The 23224-nt window shown below is 41.7% G+C and overlaps 2 protein-coding genes across 2 annotated transcripts in view; one reads left to right on the plus strand and one right to left on the minus strand.

Moving 5' to 3' along the window:
* LOC124777731 (YTH domain-containing family protein 3) overlaps positions 1-6756 on the minus strand; it is a 52328-nt gene extending 45572 nt beyond the window's left edge. Inside the window, exons 1-4 of the mRNA XM_047253230.1 lie at positions 6534-6756; positions 6372-6396; positions 5098-5168; positions 1702-3480 (exon numbers count right to left, since the gene is read on the minus strand). Coding sequence (XP_047109186.1) covers positions 1702-3480; positions 5098-5168; positions 6372-6396; positions 6534-6557 — 1899 coding nt within the window. The 5' untranslated portion in view covers positions 6558-6756. The remainder of the gene's footprint in view (positions 1-1701; positions 3481-5097; positions 5169-6371; positions 6397-6533) is intronic.
* Positions 6757-7002: 246 nt separating this feature from the next.
* Positions 7003-13180, plus strand: LOC124777732 (60S ribosomal protein L30). The gene is made up of 3 exons (XM_047253231.1): positions 7003-7183; positions 7269-7414; positions 12952-13180. The coding sequence occupies exons 1-3, from the start codon at positions 7163-7165 to the stop codon at positions 13127-13129; spliced, it is 345 nt and encodes a 114-aa protein (XP_047109187.1). The 5' UTR covers positions 7003-7162; the 3' UTR covers positions 13130-13180.
* Positions 13181-23224: the final 10044 nt, after the last annotated feature.

Raw genomic sequence — 23224 nt, forward strand, 5'->3', positions numbered from 1 at the left:
CGTAAAGCGGATGCATGATAAAGCATGTCACTGTCGCGTATCATCATTGTGATAGTTAAAAATTAGGGAAATGTTTCATAGGGGTGGTATGACAGCACAATTATGTACAGTATATTGTACACTCAAGGACTAAATTTTCTTAGAAAATTAATGTATTTTTGTATTTAATGGAGTATATTCTCTATGTTTCAAAATTGTATCCTTCGGTTTAATAAAGTACATTTCACTATATCCCCCGTGTTTTAAAATAAATAAACAAAATAAATGATAAAATAAATTTCAGACACTCAATAATCTGGCACCCATATGTGCTGGGAATGGCTGGATTAGCAAGACTCTAGTGTATAAGACATTTGAGGAGTAGCATATCAAAGAACTCAGATGAATCCATTTCGAAGAGAGAAGTATTTTGTTTTTCAGCAACACAAAATACATTATAGCTCAAAATAAATGTAGTTTTCATAGTGTTGCTGCATAAAAAAAGAAAGAAAGAAAAAGAGCAAAATCTTTGAATCCAGTGGTGTCAACTAGGCTTGTGTTTATTACGTAAGGACTTTGGAATGGGTATTCAAGTCAGAATCAGGAGCAGAAGCAATGATCATTTGTTAATCTTTTTTTGTAGCACAAATTACAATGCATAAGAAAATATAACAATTATAACAACACTGCTGCTTGGGATAAATCCACATGGATGGTTTTACTGTTCTACCCAAACAGCAGTCTTTCACTTTGCTTCATTCTATTACATTGTTTTGTATAGGCTTATTACAGTGGCAATATTGACTGCCTCACACAATGTTAGGAGCATACCACACCATGTTATCCAAAATGTAGTTATTGGGACAGTTATTCAAGTATGCAGGTAGCAAACAGATGACTGAATTACAGCACCGTGTGCTATACTGGTAGCCATAACATTTCATTTTCTGGGTGGAGTGAGTCCATGATACCGCCAGACAGCTTCCACCAGCAACGTCATCACTGACATTTTCTTTTTATGAAGCTCTAGTTTGACTGTTAGGTGACAGCCTGGCTGTCCAATGGCACATGCAGAAATTTTGGAAGGCAATAGTTTGATACCAGGTCGCGTAGCCAGTAATTGTCCCATGCCAGTAACAATTTTGTATACTTTTTATATTCTGTGGTTTTAGTATCTCCATTGACATCCTTAGTTTTCCTTTGAGGTCAGATATAAATCACGTTTTCAATATATTTAAAAACTTCAAACACGGGATCATTCAGCCCAAAGCCCCATAATTCCTGCTGGGGTCTCAATACTTTAGAATGCGCGATTAGATGATGCCACAGTGGTTACATAGCACATATGAACAACAGCTTGTTGATACTGTCACTCTGATAGTTGAGAGGTTGTACCATATCCTCCACTACTTCCTACTTTGCATTAATTTACTAGTGCTGAGAACACAATAGTTACTGAACACATCTCAATATGCATTTGGGTTGCAACTGACATAAGAGACAAAATTATAAAACTTATCCATCGTTAGTGAATAAACAAAACTGCAGTGACTACTGAGAATGCTACAGACATATTCCAGTTACCATTTCTCTCTCTCTCTCTCTCTCTCTCTCTCTCTCTCACACACACACACACACACACACACACACACACACACACACACACACACACACACACACATGAAATTATCCATAGTGCTGAAAACTATGTTACATATTTACCTTCTGTTGCTGTGGCAATCCACTGCTACGATCTTGTGGCCCACTGCTGTGCGGAGGTCCCTGTTGCTTCTCTCCTGCATTAGCTGCAGCCTGAGCTGCTGCTTGTGCCACAACTTTGCGGTTATCCTCCTCCTCTTGCCGTTTTTCATAATGCACAAAGTCATCAAAGATAGACGTAGTATGACGAAAACTGTGCAGTATTCGCAACACATGCCTTCCTTTCTCAAACGGTACTTCTTGTGTATCCCTCGAGTTTGTCACAGATTTGTTATCATTATTTTCCAGTCTGATGTGGCGCAGCTGAGCATTCGGCACATCCTTCACATAAATCCACCTTACACGGAACTGCCCCTTCCACTTGTCCTGAGACCACACTGAGCTAGAAGAATTGTAGTCTACAGGTGACACCATCTGTGCCATACCACAGAAATGTCCAGAACCATTGACAGAGAAGAATAGAAAAACTGGTCCACCACCTTTTGCCTCACGTTCACGAAATGCTTGGTCTAGACGCTTATTTCCATGTTCAGTAGAACACCAAATCTCGTACTTGATAGAACGATGGATATCATCTTCTGAATATGATTTTATCACAAAGAAACGGGCTCCTTTGGCTGAGAGATCAAAATCTGGAGGGTTGTAGTTGTTTTTGATCCTCAGTTCATCCAGCACTGGATGCGATGGCAGTGGATTCGCTGGCACCAGAGCTCCAGGATGTTGGTTTGGTGGAGGCTGCTGCTGAATGTGATGGGGTGGAGGAGCAGCCGCAGTACCGGGCTGTGGATGATGAGGATGGTGGGGATGGTGAGGTCCTGGCAAGACAGCAACCTGACCAGGATGATGGCCAGGATGGTGATGTGGTGGTCCTCCAGCTGTCGGAGGATAGCTGCCAACACCAGCTCCTGGTGGTCCACCAGCAGTCCCCCTAGGCCCTCCACCTCGCACTGGTCCTCCCCATGTTGAACGCACAGTAGGAGGAGGAGCAACTGGCTGTTTGGGTCCACCAGCTAATGCACTACTGCTGCCACCATTCTTCCCTTCCCACGTCCCGATGTCCATGTTATGCTTTCCTGGAACCATTGGTGGTGGAGGCATACCAGGGCCTTTCTTTTTCATTCCTCCTGAAGAAACTTGTGGTTGAGGCTTGGCTGGCTGCCCTGCAATTGATGCCCACGTCATCTTCTTCGGTTGTACTGTGGGCGCTGGTGCTACACTCTGCTGTACTGTCACCATTCCTCCCATTCCCATATCTACACTACCACTTTTATCAGACGGGCTCTGCTGTTTTAAGTCCTTGCCATCAGAAACTTTTCCACTGCCACTACCAGTATCTGAAAGTCCTAGACCTTGCATTCCCTGTTCCACAGCTTTTACATCAGATCCACCAACTCCAGGTGTTGTGTACATGCCGTCTCCACCCCTGTAATAATCATCATAATGGGGTTTGCGGGAAATAGGTGCAGCAGAGCTGCCCCACGTTGAAAAGTCTCCATTCCCATGAAAGTAATTGAACCCTGCGGCAGCAGCTGCTGCGGCTGCAGCAGGCTGCCCGAAGGCTGTTCCAAACCCACCTCCGCCGCCACCAAACATGCCATCCATACTGTACGAATCATGGCCCATCTGTCCACCATAACCACCCAAAAAAGTCATAGGATCACCTCCATTTGACCAAGTGCCATCCCCAACTCCAAATGCTTGGTATGGAAACGATGTTCCATAGTAATTTGACATGTTGTATGGGTCCGATGCCATTGAAGTTGAAATTGGGGTGTTGTAACCCTGAAACAGAAATTAAGTATTCCTCTAGAATGAAGACACATTAATTACAATAAAATAAAATAAGAGAGACAAATAGTGTCTTTACCAATTGCATTTAACTAATACTGGTAATATATATTTAAAATAATCAATTAGCGGCCAGAGAGAGGGATTCTTCTGTCATAAATTGCATAGAACTGTACATGTGTTTCCACAGTACACTGAACCTAGAAAATTTGAAATGGGCATTTGAGTTCAGTGGGGGAATAACATTCTGCACTTAACTATTAACACTTACCAGGCAATCTAGAAACATACACGGTATTAACAGGAGCTGAACAAAGAAGTTAGCATTCTGTGGAAAAATAAAAGCTATGAATATGGTGCATAAAAATACCAAAATCATTGAAAAGAAAAAGATGGTTCCTTGCCAGCAGGTACTTCAAAATGCTCAACTCTAGCGATTACAATTGCCATAATCAGGAATGATGGCCCAAAACATTTTTCCGTGTGACAGTAGTTGCAATAAGCTATACAAAAAACCTAAACGTATTCCATTACAAAATACCATCAATAACAACATATGTTCATCTCACAGCTAGCACAGTCAATATAGCTGAAAAAAATTAAAATAATAAAATAAATATGAAGGATAATTTCCATAGATTTGTAGGTGCTTTCAAAATTTGTGCTCAAAATTCATGGAAATTTATTATAAATTTTCAGAACTCACTGGTTTGCCAGCTAAGAACACATACAAAATAATTTTCTCACACACACACACAAACACACACACACACACACACACACACACACACACACATTTATTCACTACTTATAACTTTCAATCTGTCCTATAAGAGACTTCATTAAAGAAGTGGGTAGTTTGTATAAAGTCATGTCTAGGCCTACAACTAAACTACATTTCAGACTATGTCAGGACATTAATTATCTTAAACTACTTTTAAGTACATGTTTTCACATTTGTGCCACAGTGCTGACATGGGTCCTTGTATAAATTACTATAATAATCTGTTTACAAGTGTATCATTTCATTTCAAACCATGCATATCAAATTTAACATAATGAAAATGAGTGGTTGCACACAGATGAAACAACAATATTGAAGGTTAATGCTTCACAAATACTCAAATATGGGTTAAAACCCGAGGGCCCTATTACCTTCGGATCACAATTACATTGACTATAAACTGCCAGCAACATATTTTAAATCTCTCTTCACTCTTCCTTCCCTCAGACTACACTTTAAGGAGTTAAAATTCCATGTGTGAAGCTTTATAAACTGAAAAGGAAATGGGCAACCATTTGCCCTGTCATTAACTAATCTGATCCTAATTTGTATACACTTTATATATGCATGTATTATTTTTGTATCTGACATGTCCTACACACTGTTGTACCCAAATGGTATTAGCACAAAACATAAATAAATAAAAATTATATACAGTCTTTAAGACTTCAAAATTTGATCCTTATTGGGATTGTCAATAACATACATGGGCAGCCTTCACCAACACAAGGATGCAATAAATTATAATGTTGTTTACAACAAAATTTGAGTAAATCTAAAAGGCAGGCTAGATCATACAATATCACTTAAAGGATGGGAAAAGTTACCTGATGATGCTGGGTTCGCCATGAATCAAAATCTTCATGTTCATTCACGTGGTCCTTTGGGCCATTTGACACTGAAAATAAAAAATAAAAGTATTTAGATTAACAGTGAACAAAATTATAAAGTAGAGAAAAGTGACAGCCCTAAGAGTAGTCTTCATGGTCCCAGATTAGTGCAATCATTTTAATCTAATCTAATTGTCATCTTGGTTGTTTGTTTGTCAATGTAACATCACCTACCATCACATAGTGCAGCTTGTTTATGTAATTAATTTCACGGGCTATAACTTCATTAGCTATTTCCACAACCTAGTCTAGAATGTAACTGCTGTCCTTATTCCAGATATGTACACAAAATTATGAAAATTACTACTGACATCAGAGTAAGCAACTTCTTTCATCATTTCACTTCTATAAAATGCAAACCATTTAAAAGAAGATATTACATTTCCCTGTGTATGGCACTGAACTTACATTACAGCATGTTTATCAAACTTTACGATGAACATAGTATATACAATAATACTCGCAAATATCAATAATTATTTCACACAACATACTGTTGTTTACACTTTTACTTCAGGCTTAGAGATGCTTGCACGTTTACAAAATCTTTCGAAATTAGCAAACTACTGTGACAGACTAAACAACACACTCATGCTGAATGACTCATTCATTATGCATAACCGTTTTCTGCAATAAAGTGTACAGAGTTTTCAAAACAATCGCAATCAAAATCTACATATTCCCTATGCCATATTAATTTGTAAACTGTATCTATCATGGGAACAACAAATCTGATTACCTAAATAATCACAAATACTGACTTAACGAAAAACTAGCCATGGGCTCCAATTTACATTGAGTAGTTCCTGTTTACCACAATATCGAGCTGGAAAGTCAATCAACATACAATTTATGTCACCCTTAGTGTAATTAAGATCATATCTGTTTTCTTCAAACTTACATAATACCTACTAAAAATTTCTATAGGCCAACACACGTCAAAATTTTTACGTTTAAGATTAGTGACACTTGGATACAGATGAATACTGGTAGACCAGTAACACTCAAGACTGCACGTCACTTCTTACTGAACTGCTTACGAGGCGACACGACATAACAACATTCATATGCAAGTCTACTTTTCCCAACAGACTATCAGAACAAATGTTAACACTGTGTTAACAAAGTCTGTACCTCTCTTCGATCTAGGAATTGTGTAGCAATGGGATGTCATATGACAATACGCAAAAAAGACAAGTTGTTCGTATTACCTTGATTCCCTTGTCCTTTCATCCGCTGCGCAGGTTCACGTCCAGGTAACATACGAAAGAGGACACAAGCATTAATTACAGCACAGTTATCGCACTCTTTATTCTCTTTTCAAAGACTGCATCTCAATTTACTACGCCCTAGGATAGCAATTCTTCCTTTACCTGATCTGACACGCCTGCTGACATCACCTAATTTCTGCACTCTGTTCTTTAAATGATGCAAAGTCCTTAAAATAAAACTGTCAATCGACAAGGGATAATTAGTCAAAAGTCTTTCTGGCACAAAATATACAAACAACTTCCTAAAATAATACAAAACTCCACACACAAATCACTTCATTAAGAAACAATGGCGGCTGATCCTAACTCCGAAAAGTTGGGCAAGTGCGCATGCGCATATAGATTTGAGTACGTCATATGTTCCAGATAGGTGTCATCCACTTCGGATTTCCACCAATTTTGATTTTCATTTTTTTGAAAATATTTCTGGAGAACTATTGATACACGTGCTCACTTTTCTCATCGTAGCTTTTATTCTCAAAATTAACATCCTCTATTAAATTATTTTTCCCTTTTTTGTTTAGTGTAATATCTTTGCAGTCTATACCATGAGGCTCTTTGATTTCTGAAGTTCATTGAAGTGGTCTTTTGAGGTATGGTGTAGGTTGAGAAATACGTGGACGCAGTGCAGTGGAAGGAATAAGGGAGTTATTTATTGCATCGAGGTTGTGTTTTTTCAGAAAAGACAGTTTCTATTTCGCACTTAAAAAGTCGTTCTTCTACCGGCCACAATGGTTGCGCAAAAGAAACAGGTAAATTTCTTTAACACGTGGTATCATGTGTAAACATGTGTCTTATTCCAGAATGTAAATTTTTAATATGTCTTATGTATTTTAGAAAAAGGCAATGGAGAGCATAAACTCCCGCCTGGCTCTTGTCATGAAGTCGGGAAAATATGTTCTTGGCCTGAAGCAAACTCTGAAATCCCTGAGGCAGGGAAAGGCGAAGTTGGTAATAATTGCAAACAATACACCACCATTACGGTAAGTGAAATTATAACAATTATATATACGAATGCCTTTCTATTAACTGACTTTGCGAACTCTGATGCCTAAAGTGCGCTAGAAGTTATGTATTTGACCCCCCCCCCCCCCCCCCCCCCCCCCCGCTTGTACTTTTCAATATGGCGCGGATATAAACATAACCGGTCCTTCGAACTTTACCCAGGTCTCAGTCTTTGCTTCAGATCAGGGTCACCACAACCATGATTTCGGCTGGGAGGGCAGGCGCAAAATATTTTTCGCCCAAACGTGCATTAGGCAATAGTGGGAACCGCATCTCATTAGTTATACAGCGTAGTTCGCGAAGTTCAGTTGTAAATGTTGCTCTGTATGTTCTACCTTCAAGTTTATGAAGAAGGAATAAAGTATAACGTTGAGGACGTACTTCCTTAATCCCCGATGATTTTTCCTGTTCAACATTCGGCAATCTTTGTGTATGAAATGTAATTTGCAATTTTTTGTCGCTCTTGTTGTCACGATTAATCATATTTATTCATTTGAGATGAACAGGGTCTATACTGTGGAAAGTGTCAGACATGAAAGAACTAGGGTTTATTTGTGTTTTAAGTTCAAATGTTTCCGTAATTAAACAGAGGAAATGCTGACAACGCGTAATCTGTGTTGCCAGCACAAATTGTAACATTTAGCTTCACCACACAATTGTGATAAAACTACTGCTACGTTGTAGGGCTAATGGAAAAACAAGTCAACGCAAAGTTGAGCTAATAAGCGACGAAGGAGCCCAGTCGCCACATTTCCTTGTGCCACATGTGATTGTCTCATCTCTTTGCTTGTAATTCTGATGCACTGTATTCAGCAAGAATATCAATAATCAGCCTTTTAAATTCAAACACTGAATCTCGAAGAATATGCTTGGTCATAATTGTCGAAACATTGCACTTTCCTGGCTAGTGAACTGTTATTGGCTGGCAACTTGTTAAGTCGCCCAGTAGCCAGTAAAGACTTCTGTGTTAAATCTGTCATGACTACATATACTACGCACATACGTACTTTGCGGCACACACTGTGGATCGTAAAGATTGGAAGCAGTGACAGAGGGCATAAAACGAAACTGTAGTGCCAGAACTGTCTTTCAAATTTGCATTCTACACAGTGTACAGAAATTCACTGAGTTGACTCCTTACAAGCTCATAATGTCAACTGTGGAAGTAAATCCATTTTTCTCGTCTTTCTCTCAAGCCTAAAATAACACTTTCAGGTGGCAAGCATATGAAATGCGGCTCATGAGAAAAGCATTTAAACATTAACAGCAGTGGTAACAAAGTTAGCCATTGAGCAGGTGTCAGCATTTATGCTTACGGTTTAACTATGCAGCTGTCGTGATGCTTTTGGTTTAATTCAACACTTTCATTGGCCTTTGCTTTTTTGTTGGTGAGCACAAAGGATGATCTCCAAAAACCCTTGTTTTAAACATACAATTTGTGGTTGTAGCATATCAGAAAGTAGCTAGATTACCTTGTACCCAGATACCAATTTCAATTTTTTGTGACTTTTTACTTGCTGTTACGCATCTACGATTTTTTCATATCTGATGAAATTCATTACCAAAAGTTATTGTGCAAACATGTAGTGTACATGTAATTTCATTCACTTAGATTTTATACAAAGTATTGGGGGCAGTTGCAGTCTTTTAATCATAAATGTCAAGTAAGTCTTTGTGCTTGTATTTAGGGGATTTTTTAACATTGTTCTCGATTCTGCATACATCAATTTTGCATTATTCAAATCTGGACTGCTCGAAAACATAAAATAGGGATTTCATTGTCTACCCAGAAACTACTTACATCCGTTTACCAATTGAAGAAATCAAACTGTTAATCAGAATGCGTCTTTCCTTCCTGTTACCATAGTGCAGTCAATTTTTGTTTAGAAATGAATGTATTAATAAAGTGCTAAGTAATTCTGGTCTAGAAAATATTTGCTCACTGGGACCCTATAGGTCGAATATATCATGGCCGCTTTCATTGGAGTTTTATTGGAAACTTCATCAAAAGAAGCCCATTTTGAGCTACTGCCATTTTGTTCAAAATGGTACTTGTGGCTAAGGTCATTAGCAGGTGAATGAGTAGATCAAGCAAGGCAGCAACTTCATACACTGTCTCTATTAATAGTAGTGAAGTTGTTAGTTGTCCAGATGTTGCTGTAACTCTTTGTGCTATCATGGTAGCCCACTTTCCTTTGTATATGGTTGGGATCAGCTGTCTGATTATAGCTTTCGAAAGGGAGGTATAGTTTCAGGTTGAGACTTATCCATTCCAAAGGCTCCAGTAACACTTAACCATTTGTTCAAAATTCACCTTTTGTCAGCTGTGAGGTTCTGAACTCCTGACTAAAAATATGTTAAACAGGTTACAGATGCACTGCTTTTGCTCCAGTAGGCATTGCAGTATATGAAATGTACTGTCCTAAGGAGTTCAGGTTTCCTGAATTAACTATATAAAAGTTTTTTCAGCAGAACGTGGATCTCATGGTGTTTCTCATTAGCATTGCAACTTGTTTTAAAATGACTGGACATTTTTCTGATGTTTTCCTTCATGGTGCGGAACTTATTGTTGCTGTTCAAAGAACTTTTTGTGACCAAATGGATATTGTGTACTAAGCAAGACACCTGTTGCATGTCTATGCTGCCACTGTAATAAGCTGTACAGCTGTGATACTGTTACTGGCTTTATTAGTTGTGATGCTTACAGCTTTGTTTTTGATGTACCATTTTGAAACTTATGTAACACATCGTTAATATTTAGCATTGTATGTATCTATGGGAAACAGAATGCCTTTAGAGCAAAAGCTTTCAGGCACCAGTCACTGTTAATGAAAAGATCAGTTATAGCTATATATGCTTCACAATACAAGTAAAAATCATTAGACACACAGGTAGTCTGTCACTTCAAAGTTTATGGTATCTTTGGCAGCATTTTTTCATATCTATTATTCTGTGTCCTACAGTGCAACAGGATGTGTCCTCTATGATTCAAAGTGGTTGAAAATCATTGATGATGGCCACGAGTGCTGCATCTAGTTCTTGCTACCATTTACCTCCCCTCCGTGAAACAAAACATAAGATTTAGATTAGTGCTCCTGCAAGGAGATGTTTGCACCCTCAAAAACTAGTCCAGTAAAATTACATACCATACTGTGCAAAAGCTTGGAAAGTTTTGATTTTGGGATATGTTAATGGACTTAGATTTAAAAATCTTATTTTGATGGACTACTTCAGGATTTACTTTTGTACTGAATGCCCTTTCTGTGCAGTTTGAAGGATTATATGCATACCTGGGTATTTTGCCTGACTCGCAATATAAGAAGAATTAACCTCCATATCTGTAGACATCGCGGTGTGTTGCTCAGTAAATTGTGTAATTTAAGATGTCCAATCATGCCTGTTTTATTTTTTGATATATTACAGAGCTTTTTAAAACAGATATTGCAACAAAAGTTGTCTCCATCCTCCACAAAGTATTGCCAGCTCTACGACTTTAGTCTTGGTGTAGCCTTACTGATTCGAAACTCAGCTTTACTCGAATGAAACCTGAGGCGTAAGTGTTATGAGCACAGTGGGGCACAAGTGTGTCTGTCTAGTGTCAACATTCGCGTCAAATAACGCCAGTGCTGCAGTGCATGTTGACGCAGTTGACTAGCAGGCAGCAACATACATTGCCACATCTGCAGCTCGTGGTCTTAGTGGCCAGCATTGCTGCCTCAGGATCACAGGTTCGATTCTCGTCTGGGTTGGGGATTTTATCTTTCTGGGGCCTAGGTGTTTGTGTTATCATAATTTGTGACAGTTGTTTGACTGGACTGTGTGTAAAAATTGGGACTTTGTATGGGTGCTGATGGCCCTGCAGTTGAGCACCCCACAAACCAATCATCATATGCCGCCACACTGTTTCTTGAGAACTAGAAGCTCGAGGAATTCTCAGTGCGCTAGAGTCTGTGGGAAATACGGAAGTGTCCGATCCCGCCCGTCTGTTACAGACGTTCCACAAACAGCCTATTGACACTAATGGGACAAGTGTGGGAAATAGGGGGTTCTTGGGTGGGGGAAAACTAAATATAAACAAATTTAGACACCCACCCCTATATAAAACCATGCAAAACAACGAAAAAACCGACATCATAAAACTCCGCAAATACCACTAAACACAATATCATCTGGAGTCGGACACTTCCCGTGACCTATATAGCTCAACAGCAGCTCCCGATCCCATAAATTAGGACCTAACACTTCCCTCGACCTATATAGCTCAAAAATATCTCATGATAATAATGCCATCATTCACAGCCACACATTGGGACCGAACACTTCCCTTGACCTGTTATCGCTACGACATCTCCACACACAGCCGCCCATGGTCCAAGGCGCCGGAACTTTAAGTAAGCCTCATTTCTTCACGACATACTGAACACTTCACGACTTCATCCAAAAATCCGAATAGTTGAAGAAATTTTATTAGAGACAACACACTGTCCCTCATCATAGCAGACAACCGAAAACTGTTGACCCTGTCGGTTATATCCATACCTGCCAAAGACATAAAAAAAGCAATTTACCAAAATTCACACACGATGCCACACTCGCAAACTAAACCAAAAACATCACCTAACACACCACCAGAGAGCACCACCGATCGCATCAAAACAACACCTACAAATACACCACTCTCACAAACTAAATTCCGCGCAATCATGACGTCACACGCCACAACAGCCTTAAGTCACGGGTCAAAGCAGACGGGTGGGATCGGACGCTTCAGTCGACCCAGTTGGTGCAGCTCACCATTCCATCCCTACAGTCAAGTTATAGCTTTCATTTACATGTTACAAAGGTTGTTGTTAATGCTGCCTAATAAAATTGTCTCCTGCGACAGTGGTAGCACTGAGGAATTGCAATATAAATGCAAACAAAATCATGTTATGTAATTGTTCATAAAAGGCAGCCGTGCCAAGCACATTTTGTCAGGGAGCTTCTCTTGTACTAGGGACTATCGTGTGAATTGCCTATGTTGATAAATTTGTAGTCCTCAGAATGTGTAATTCCAGGAGCTCTAAAACACACATTGTGGTCACATATGGAAAGATCCACCAACAGTAATTATTCATGAAGGTTTAGTCTGTATTTAAACTGACATGAGCGCATTGTGGAAAAAATTTCTCTCTCAGGCACTGCTTTTATTTCCATCCAGGGTTGTGATGTCTCTGTGAACAATGGTAGTACTTTAGCCAGTGCCCACAGTTTGTTCAGAGCTATCATTGCCCCTTTATTTTGCTGTAATAATTGTCTTACACTAGCATCTTACATTGCCTACAATGAACTCTTTAAAGTGACCAGTACCAGTACATAACCTAGAAGTATGCACAAATTTTTGTTCAGTTTACAAACACTATTGTGACCGAAGTTTGCAGATTGTGTGAGATACATAAACTATTTTAAACAACAATTGACATTTGTATTTCGTTGTACTAGTACACCTTAATTTGACAATTTCTTTCTGTTACAGGAAATCAGAAATTGAATACTATGCCATGTTGGCAAAGACTGGAGTTCATCACTATTCTGGTAATAACATTGAACTTGGAACAGCATGTGGAAAATATTTCAGGGTTTGCACACTATCCATCACAGACCCAGGAGACTCGGATATCATTCGTTCGATGCCAACTGCTGATGGACAGTAATGTTATAATGCAATTGTGTGTGAATAAAGTGTTTAATATTTAAAGTTCTTATAAATGTCTTTGTGAATTTTGTTACTCTGGCAGCCTTGGATACCACATTTGCACTCCTGAATACAGCAAGTCACCCATGACCATTTACTTCAATAGCATGAGCACTGGTGAACTAAAAGTGTGGTAATTTTGAAGTGAACACAGTGATCTGGCAGTTTGAGAGAGAGAGAGAGAGAGAGAGTGTGTGTGTGTGTGTGTGTGTGTGTGTGTGTGTGTGTGTGTGTTTCAAGCTGCCAGTTGATACTATAAAACTTCCATAATTATTAGTATCTTTAAAATGAAATTGGTGACATGTTTTGATACAGGTTAACTGCTGTGAATATTTTCTTAATGAATGTATGTTGAATCATTCACAAAAAGTGACAGTAGTCACATAATTGCTTGAAGACATTCACATTATTAAAAGAAAATACACACAGGAGATGTGAATGTGCTACTTCTCATGTTTTAAAATGAACACTGCTGCTTGCGATGCAGCTAGCAAGTATTTTCAAGGTGTGACTCTTAGATATTCATATAATTTTTATTTGCTGAAGGGGTAGTTTTCATTTTTCTTTTGAATTTGTTGGCTGCCCATTCCCTTACTTTATTAATGTGAAAAGTTGTTGAACACATTTTTGCCCCAGTCAACTCAATTTTGATCTGTAGATGCAGACAGCCTGCATGGAAATTCTTGCGCTGTGATTGTAGTTATCATTTCAGCTGAAACATTGGTAGTTACAGAAACTGAGTAAATGCACTGGAATAGTGCAAGAATTGCAGCATCATCATTAGCAAACTGTTGTATTGTTCATACCTAATAAATGATTATGCATACTAGTAACAAAAGCTATCCTGTTAAATCAGCAAATCTTATATAGCCACATTACTGTTAGGAACCCCTGAAGATTTTATTCAGGTATATTGCTGCAGGTTTGGGCATTAGTCAACATCATGTCAACTGATGAATGCCAAAAACTCTGTGTACTAAGGAAATAATGTTAATCATTTTAGTCATAAAAACTGATGTTACTATTTTCCCCCCTTTATAATTCAAGTCATTAATGGTATTGAAGAAGTCTGAAGGATGCTTAACATCACATATAAGCGAAGTTTTCTGTATTTTGCATAGTTTGTACCTGTGGTATTGCAAAAGACCAACATTAAGTTTTATACAGTGAAATTTTTCACAATTTTTACATTTGTGTGAATTTTTTTGCCAGGTGTCTAACATTATCATGCAGATATTGTATGGTACACCTTTCCTGGATTTTAGCATGGGCCCTCGAGGTTTAACCATTTATGGAGATCTCAGTAGTTAGTACAATACTTCGTCAAAACTCCAACAGATTTATGTTCTTCAGTTTTTTGTACAGCATCCAAATACTGACAAGACTACTGTCAAGGCAGACTCTAACAAGAGATAATTACCATTATATTGGGGGTGGATGCTGGTCCTGTGCAGACTTTGCAGTTTGTCAAAAACACCACCTCCCATCACTGTGTTGTAGAGCTGTACTAAGGTTAGTTGCGGCATGATTACATGCATCTTAAGGGGACCACACCGTGGTTCAGATCGAAAAAATAGATTTTCATAATATTTCGATAGATTGTTTTATTTAAGTACTCTGAAAAGGATTTTGCTGAAAAATTTTTGTTTCGAGCATTTAAAGAGCAATATCCTACCATGTGTGTTTGTGCCACGCCTACTTTTGTTACCCGATTTTCTGCACATATTTTAGATCTTTATATCCCCTACCTTGCACGTTAGGGATTTTTTTTATTCCCAGGTGTGTTGGCTATCCTTGGAATGCAACGGTCGGTATTTTGTTTCTGGTGTTTGTAAACAACACGCTGTTAGTTTTGTTCAAGTGTGATTGCGAGTATTTGTTACAGAAAACTTGCAGGTATACTATGGGCAGGCAATTAGGAGAAATAAAGAGAATCTGGAGGCAATGAAGAGAGGTGTTTGGGCCATATTCTTCCACAAGTCCTCTACTGATGATAATCCGTCATGGAGTGTGTCCATGGAGAAAATTCGTGGTGCAAATACAATAGAGCTCTGGAAACTGGAAATCTTATCTCACCAGCATTCTCTTCCTGCTGCTGTTATTACAGCAATTAAACCGATTTTCAGAGACTTGGCTCATCCTGGCCTTGTAAGGAAATGCCTGCGTGGGCAGGCACAGATCCGAAATGAATGTTACAACAGCATAACTTGGAACCGCCTTCCTAAAACTGTATTTGTAGGCATGCATACAATGAAACTAGGAGTTCGTGATGCTGTTATTACATTCAACTGTGGTAATATTGGAAAGTGATGGATACTGAAAAAGCTGGGAATTAATCCTGGTGAAAATATGACCACTGGGTTGCAACATTGCAATAAAATGAGGTTAGCCGATGCAGACAGTTCTGTATCTAATATGGACAAGAAAGCAAGACAAACATCCAGGAAGGTGAAAAAAAAGCTGGAAGACCTGCTAGAGGCCAAAGAAGGGCCATCATATGCAGCAGGACAGTTTTAAGTAACTGTAAGTAACAAATTTCAAAAGTTTTCTTTAAAGTCAGTTTCCTGCAAACTAAAATTTTCAGTACACATGCCCCTTTATATCAGAAACTATCATAGATAAATGAATGAAATTTTCAGACTCTCTGCATAATATAAAAAGCCACCTCTGGTACTACATTCATTAATATTCCCCCATTAGGAAGTTCACAAAAATATTTTCTGCAGAAAAAACTTACTTTTTTAAATTTATTAACAAAAATATTTTTTCTTAAAAACTATAAAATGAATAAAGTAGATTTTAGTACATTTGACTCTATTAGCATCAAGTAACATACAGTGAAAATATAAGGTCCTGCATCAAATAGTTTTTTTCAGCAATGGGTCAAATACGTGCCTAATTTAACATGGGTTAGATACGCAGGGTGTGGTCCTCTTAAGGGAGTGCTTCAGCCACACGAAAAGGCTCTGCTTGACTGCCAACATTTGTGGTATTCAGTTCCTTTTCATCTACTTGCATGGTATTTTTTTAGATTTTGATTGCTCTGGTACGTTGTCATTTCCAGTGTTACCATGTATCACGAGCTGTGTAAAATTGTCCGTTCCCTTTTGAAACGGCATGTACTTCCATTGGTTACAAAAGAAATTCTTTACTGGTGTCATTGAAACTGACAAGTCTTTTATTGTCACTAGGAGCAGCATAACAATCGGAATCATTTCTATTGTATGGTGGATAAATAAAGCCAGTTCATCTGCTCAATTTATTTCACTGTGGATACAATTTTAATCACTGAGATTCCTAAGCATTTTTAGAACTACTTTTGCATCCTGGATACTGTCTGTATTATAAGTCTTTGTAATAATATTGTGAAATGGATAGTTGCTACTCACCATACGGCGGAGATGCTGAGTCGCAAATAGGCACTACAGGAAGACTCGCAAAAATAAAGCTCTCAGCCAACAAGATTTATGTTGAAAATACGTGTGTCTGTCAGGGAAACTCTCAAGCAAATGACCAGTATCTGGCAGCTGAAACCAGAGAACAAAGAGCAAGATATGATGGGATAGGCAACCAGGTATGGGTAAGGAAGAAGCTGGTGCCAGGAGGGGAAGCATAGCAGGGTAGGGTTGTGGATGGTAAAGTTTGCTAGTGGGAGTGTGCAGGCATGAGGTGCAGAGAGGGTAGGACAGCTACGTGCAGTTGAGAGGTTAGATGGAGGGGGATTAGCAGGAAAGGAGAGAAGTAAGAAGACTGGGTGCATTACTGGAATAGTTATTGATATGAAGACCATCGTGTTGGAAGGCGTGCTCAGCAAGGTCCTGTTTCTTGGCCACAGTTTGTCAGTGCGCATTCATGTGGCCAGACAGCTTGATTGTCATGCCCATGTAGAGTGTAGCACAGTAGTTACAACTTTGCTAGTAGATCATTATTGTTTTCACAGGTAGCCCTGTCTGTGGTGGGATAAGTCATTGTCATCGGATTGTAATAGGTGGTGGTGATGGTATGGGACAGGTCTTGCATCTAGGTCTATTACAGGGATCTGAGGGAAGGGGGTTGGGAAGAGGAGTTACTGTCCATCTGCACACAACTCCTGCTCCCAACCCCTTGTGTCATGGGTCCTGTCCCCTTAATAGACCCAGATGCAAGACCTGTCTCATACATCCTCCCACCACACAACTTCTGCTCCCAATCCTTTGCCTCATGGCTCATATCCCTGTAATAGACTTGCATGCAAGACCAGTCCCATACATTCTACCACCAACCCAAGGAGGCTTGCTACTCTGGCAGGTTCATGCTTGGGTGCCCCAGTCTTTGCTGCATCTTTACCCTACCTTGTTGCATGTCTATACACTTGCTATTCTTTTTCCCCTCCCTTGGGGAACATTTCTGGGGTGTTTTTGGGAATGTTCTGCATCATCTGTCACTGACAGACGAACAGTCTCACCACACTTTCCCTTTTCCGTTCTTTCCCTTCTCCACTCTGGCATTTGAGGTTCCTCTTTTTTCTTGTTCCTCCCTGTACACTCCTGAAGGCTGGCCCATGTGTCTGCTGTGTAACAGGTGACTGGGTAATACATAATTCCCCGCCTCTGGTCAACAGGTAGGGTTCGCATGTACCCCCTGGTACAGTACAGTCCAGGCCCAGGGAGGGGTGACTGCCTGAGGTGCAACCTTCACAAATGGCCGATAGTCCCTCTGTCAGGTGTTCGGGACGTGTGACCTGAGGTGTGAAAAATAACCTAAGGCAGATGTGCCCCCTTGTGAAGAGGCTTCCCAGATGGAAGAAGCGCACAATCGGAGATGCTGGCAGTCACGAGGCATTATCTTGAGATTTGCCAATTATCTGCCCAAACAACATCTATGAAATGTAAATGTAATGAGGCTAATGATTCAAAGACCCTTCCCACTGCACCACGGGTTCTCGTGGTCTCATTTACTGAAGATAGTTAGTCCTTCGCCACAGTACATTTATTATTCAGAAAGATGTTGATGCAACAGCTGGCCCTATGAAATCCTGTTCTCGTTTATGGAGTTGCACTTTGCTTTTGGAGACTACTTCTGATTCTCAGGCAGAACTGTTGCTTGCCACCTAGCTTCGCCATGGCTACCCTGTTCATGTCGAGGCCCATAGAACTGTGAGTTCTTCCTGTCGTGTTATTTACACTAGGCTGCTCGACGGTCTAACCAAGGCTGAAATCCAATCACTGCCATCCATCGAGTGATGAAAAAGGCAGTTGCTCCTTAGTGCCCACCCACACTCTTTTCCTTGCCTTTGATAGTGGAGCTGCCATCCAGGATTAAAGCAGGCTGTGAAATAATCACAGTCCAGCCGTACAATCCAAACCTGATGTGCTGCTACCAGTGTCAGTTTCAACCACACTAGAACATCTCTTCCTGTCTTAGGGATGCGCATGAGGGCGATTGTCTGCCTCCTCCTCCCCACTGTATGAGCTGCAATGGCGGTCATGCCGGCGGCCGCCGCCTTGGGATTGTCCATGTATCTTGATGAGCGGGCTGTCAAAGAGATCCAGGTACAGCAAAAAGTGCCCTACCTAGTCACTCACAAGTTATTGGCTAGTCGCAAACCCTGTGTTCTCCCGTCTTCCACATAAAGTTCTGTTCTTGTTACCCCTTGTTCCATGAAGGACATGGCCACACAGACATGGGACCTCAAATTCAGCTCTAAAAGTTGGGCTCTCAGGGTTAGAATAGGTCCGAGGTATTCCTGCCTGTCGTAAGGTGACTAAAAGAATTCTCACATTTTTCGGCCTTTATGTGCTGGTCTCCTGTAGGGTTTGAATTCCATTTTTCAAAATTTTCCTGAAGAACGAGCCACTTAAAGAGGGCGCCTTACATGGTGCATCGTGCATTGAGATCTTTAACCCACTTTCTCGTCGTCGCATTGCAGTCTTTCCCATTCTCCGTCTTGGGCGTGGACACCTTTCTGGGTGCATTTTCCACCATGCACTACACAGTGTCACTTTCTGCACCCGGTAGCCAGTCCATTGTGGTGGGGCCACCGTGTACCCTGTTGCTCATAACACCCTGACAACGAAGGAATCACACTGTTGATGTCTGCGCCGTTAACCGCCCCCCCCCCCCCTCCCCCCCGCCCCCCACTTACACCAAGGAGTAGGTGCCAATCACCCTGTGGCATCGGACTCCCAGCAATGGCCATCCTGCCAAGTGGACCTTGCTGCGGCTGGGTCGCGCCCGTGGGGAGGGCCCCTGGTCGGAGTGGGTGGCATCAGGGTGGATGACACGCCATGAAGCGTAGTACGTCATCTCTTGCTGGTGGGCTGCTGCCAGCGGTCTCCAAGTGAGCAAAGTCTAACTTTAATGCTAAGAAATATTACCCAAAGTTGTTCCCCTCCCTGGCCACACCATGGGAGGAATGCCAGGCTAAGGATGGCAGTGAAGCTTATTTGCCCCAGTACCTCGTATATATGAGAGTTGGTGGGGAATCTTTCATGTCCATTAAGCCTCCGTTTTTTGTGGAGCACTTGGAGGACAAGTTTGGGGAGGTTGGGGGGCTTGTCCAAAATTTGCTCTGGGTCAGTTTTGATAAAAACAGCATCCTCTGCCCAGTCATGGGCATTACTCACTTGTTATCATCACCCCTCATACGACCTTAAATATGGTCCAGGGTATTATATTCCACCGGGACCTTCTTTTGCAGTCTGTCGACAAGCTGTGTGCCAATTTAGAACGGCGAAGTGTTAATTTCATCCGGTGCATCCCTTGGGGTGTCCAAGGGATAACCAGGTTGCCACCGGTGCTTTCATCTTGGCCTTTGCGGGTGACACATTGCCCGAGAAGGTCAAGTGATGGTCTACCACTGTGACGTTGAGCCATATATCCCTCCCCAGATACTGTACTTTCCGCTGTGCTTCCAGCCCAACCTGTCGAGACTGTGGACGTCCATCGCATCCTGATACTCCATATGCCCTGCCTCCCATCAGTGTCAACTGCGAAGAACATCATTCACATAGCTCGCCAGACTGCAGGATTCTCCAGAAAGAAAGGAAAAGCATGGAGTACAAGACGTATGTATGACGTTGTCTTATGCCGCTGCTACAACAGTTCCGGCACCATCAGCTCTGCCAACCCCCATCACCTTTCAGCTGGAAGACTACACCTGCCCCCTTGTTGGTGGGGGACATTTCCCTCCCTGTTGCTCTCACTAGGAAGGGGTCCCTTGGGTCACTTCCTACCCAGGTTTCTGCTAGTGTGAAAGATGACACCCACCAGTGGCTGAGGAGCTCAAACACAGCTGGTTGTAGGGCTTCACGCTCTTCCTCAGTCCTGGAGGCTGAGCCAGTGAAGTCCTCCCAGCCAGGGAAACCCAAGGAGCAGCGAGAGAAATCTAAAAAGACGCTTAACACCAAGGAAACTGCAGTGGCTCCGCTACGTACAAGCTCTGCATCTGAGGATGGGGTGGAGATTCTGGCGTCTGCTGAGGACCTAGATCTCGCCAGACTCTCAGATGCACTGGATATAGACTGCTCAGGCAAAACGTCGGTGGCAGCAGGTGACCCTGAGGCATAAACTGCCTAATTGAATGTTCCATGCCTTCCCATTCTGACGATGTTATCCTCCAGTGGAATTGCGGTGGTTTTTTCCACTACCTGGCTGAGCTACAGCAACTGTTAGACTTTTCACCTGCTATGTGCATTGCCTTCCAGGAAACCTGGTTCCTAGCACTGCTGACCCCTGCCCTCCGTGGCTATAAGGGATATTACAGGAACCGTAGCAACTATAATAAAGTGCCAGGTGGAGTTCACTTTTGTCCTAAACCCAGTCTGTAGTGTCGAAATAACTGTCTGCAATGTGTATCTTCCTCTAGATGGTGCAGTACCCCTAACGTATCAGCTGCACAGATTGATCAACTCCCTAAACCTTTCCTACTTACAGGAGATTTTAATGCCTATAACCCGTAGTGGGATGGCGCAGTGTGTACTGGCCGAGGCAAAGATGTCGAAACTTACCTGTCTCGGCTCGATCTCTGCCTGTTAAATATTGGGGTCGCCACACATTTCAGTGTGGCTCATGGTAGTTACTGGTCCACTGATTTATCAATTTGCAACCCAGGACTTCTCCCATATATCCACTGGAGAGCACATGATGACCTGTGTGGTAGTGACAACTTCCCCGTCTTCCTGTCACTGCCCCAGCTTCAAGTCTACGGACGCCTGTCCAGATGGGCTTTAAACAAGGCTGCACTGGGAAACTTTCACCTCTGCAGTCACCATTGAATCTCCCGCACACGGGAACATCAATGTGATGGTTGAGCAGGTGACTACAATAATTGTTTCTGTGGCGGAAAACGTGATCCCTCGCTCTTTAGGGTGTCCCAGTGTAAGGCCATCCCAAAGTCCTCTCATTCACTACACACCACAGTGAATCCTATAATGCACCATTTACAGAATGGGTGCTCGTCAGTGCCCTTGCACATTGCCCTGACACAGCTCTTTGACCTGATCAGCTCCACAGCCAGATGATTAAACATCTCGCATCTAAGAGACATATCCTCGTCATCTTCAACTGGATCTGGTGCAATGGCGTATTTCCATCGCAATGGCGAGAGAGCACAATCATTCCGGTGCCCAAACCCAGTGAAAACCCACTTGGTGTGGATAGCTATTGGCCCATCAGCCTCACCAACATTCTTTGTAAGCTGCTGGAATGTATGTTGTGTCGGCGGTTGGATTAGGTCTTGGTGTCACATGGAATACTGGCTCTGTGTCAGGGTGGATTCCGGCATGGTCGCTCTACCACTGATAATCTTGTGTACCTCAAATCTGCCATCCAAACAGCTTTTTCCAGACAACAACACCTGGTTGCCATCTTTTTTGACTTACGTAAAGCATATGACACGACCTGGTGATATATCCTTGCCACATTGTATGAGTGGGGTCTCCGGGGCCCGCTCCCTATTTTTATCCATAACTTCGTGTCGCCCCATAATTTCCGTGTCCAAGTTAGTGCTCCCATAGTTCCATCCGTATCCAAGAGAATGCAGTCCTGCAGGGCTCTGTATTTGTGTGTGTGTGTGTGTGTGTGTGTGTGTGTGTGTGTGTGTGTGTGTGTGTGTTTTTAGTGGCCACTAACAGTCTAGCAGAAACTTTCAAGCACTCAGTCTCACCTTCTCTGTATGCAGACAACTTCTGCATTTTGTACTGCTGTTATAGTTCTGGTGTTGAGTGTCGCCTACAGTGAGCCATCCACAAAGTACAGTCAGGGCTCTAGCCCATGACTGCCAGTTTTCAGCTGTGAAGATGTGTGTCATGCAATTGTCGGCGTGGTACCGTTCATTCGGAACCAGCACTTTACCTTAATGATGATCCACTCACTGTAGTGGAGATATACCAATTCTTAGGTCTGGTTTTCAATGCTCGTTTGACTTTGCTTCCTCATCTTCATCACCTTAAATGGAAATGTTGGTAGCATCTCAATGCCCCCTGCTGCCTGAGCAACACCAACTTGGGTGCAGATAGCTCCACGCTGTTGCAACTCAATAGAGCCCTTGTTCAATCCTACCTTGACTATGGGAGTGTGATGTATGGTTCAGTGGCGCCCTCAGCATTGCATTTGCTTGACCCATTGCGGAGTTTGACTAGTGAGAGGAGCTTTTAGGATGAGTCCAGTGAAAAGTGTACTGGTGGAGAAGATTCAATTGAAGATCAGATGCGCACAACTGCTAGCCAGTTAACATCGTTCGCTTTATAGCTCTCCTGAACGTCCTAGTTACTGTCTTCTTTTGCCAACCATGGCGGTTCACCTCCTGGATAGGCGGCCCAGGTCAGGGCTAATGATTGAGATTCGTGTGTGATCGCTTGTCTAAACTGGAGTCCTTCCTTTCACCACCTCTCCTCGAGATCCATTCACATACACCTCTGTGGTGTAGCTGTAGGCTGAAGCTTTGCCTGGACATATTACGTGGCCTAAGGACTCCATTAATCCTGTGGCTCTCCGCTGTCACTTCCTCTCGATTCATGAAGTGTTCCGGGGCTCTGAAGTGGTTTACACTGACGGCTCGATTGCAGATGGTAAT

Source organism: Schistocerca piceifrons, chromosome 2 (genome assembly GCF_021461385.2).
Source record: "Schistocerca piceifrons isolate TAMUIC-IGC-003096 chromosome 2, iqSchPice1.1, whole genome shotgun sequence".
Classification (NCBI taxonomy): Eukaryota; Metazoa; Arthropoda; class Insecta; order Orthoptera; family Acrididae; genus Schistocerca; species Schistocerca piceifrons.

Bases quoted from the DNA above. Each gene is read 5' to 3' on its own strand.
- LOC124777732 (XM_047253231.1), top strand. From the start codon at position 7,163: ATGGTTGCGCAAAAGAAACAG. The intron at 7,184-7,268 runs GTAAATTTCTTT...TATGTATTTTAG, and splicing joins TGGTTGCGCAAAAGAAACAG to AAAAAGGCAATGGAGAGCAT. The intron at 7,415-12,951 runs GTAAGTGAAATT...TTTCTGTTACAG, and splicing joins AACAATACACCACCATTACG to GAAATCAGAAATTGAATACT.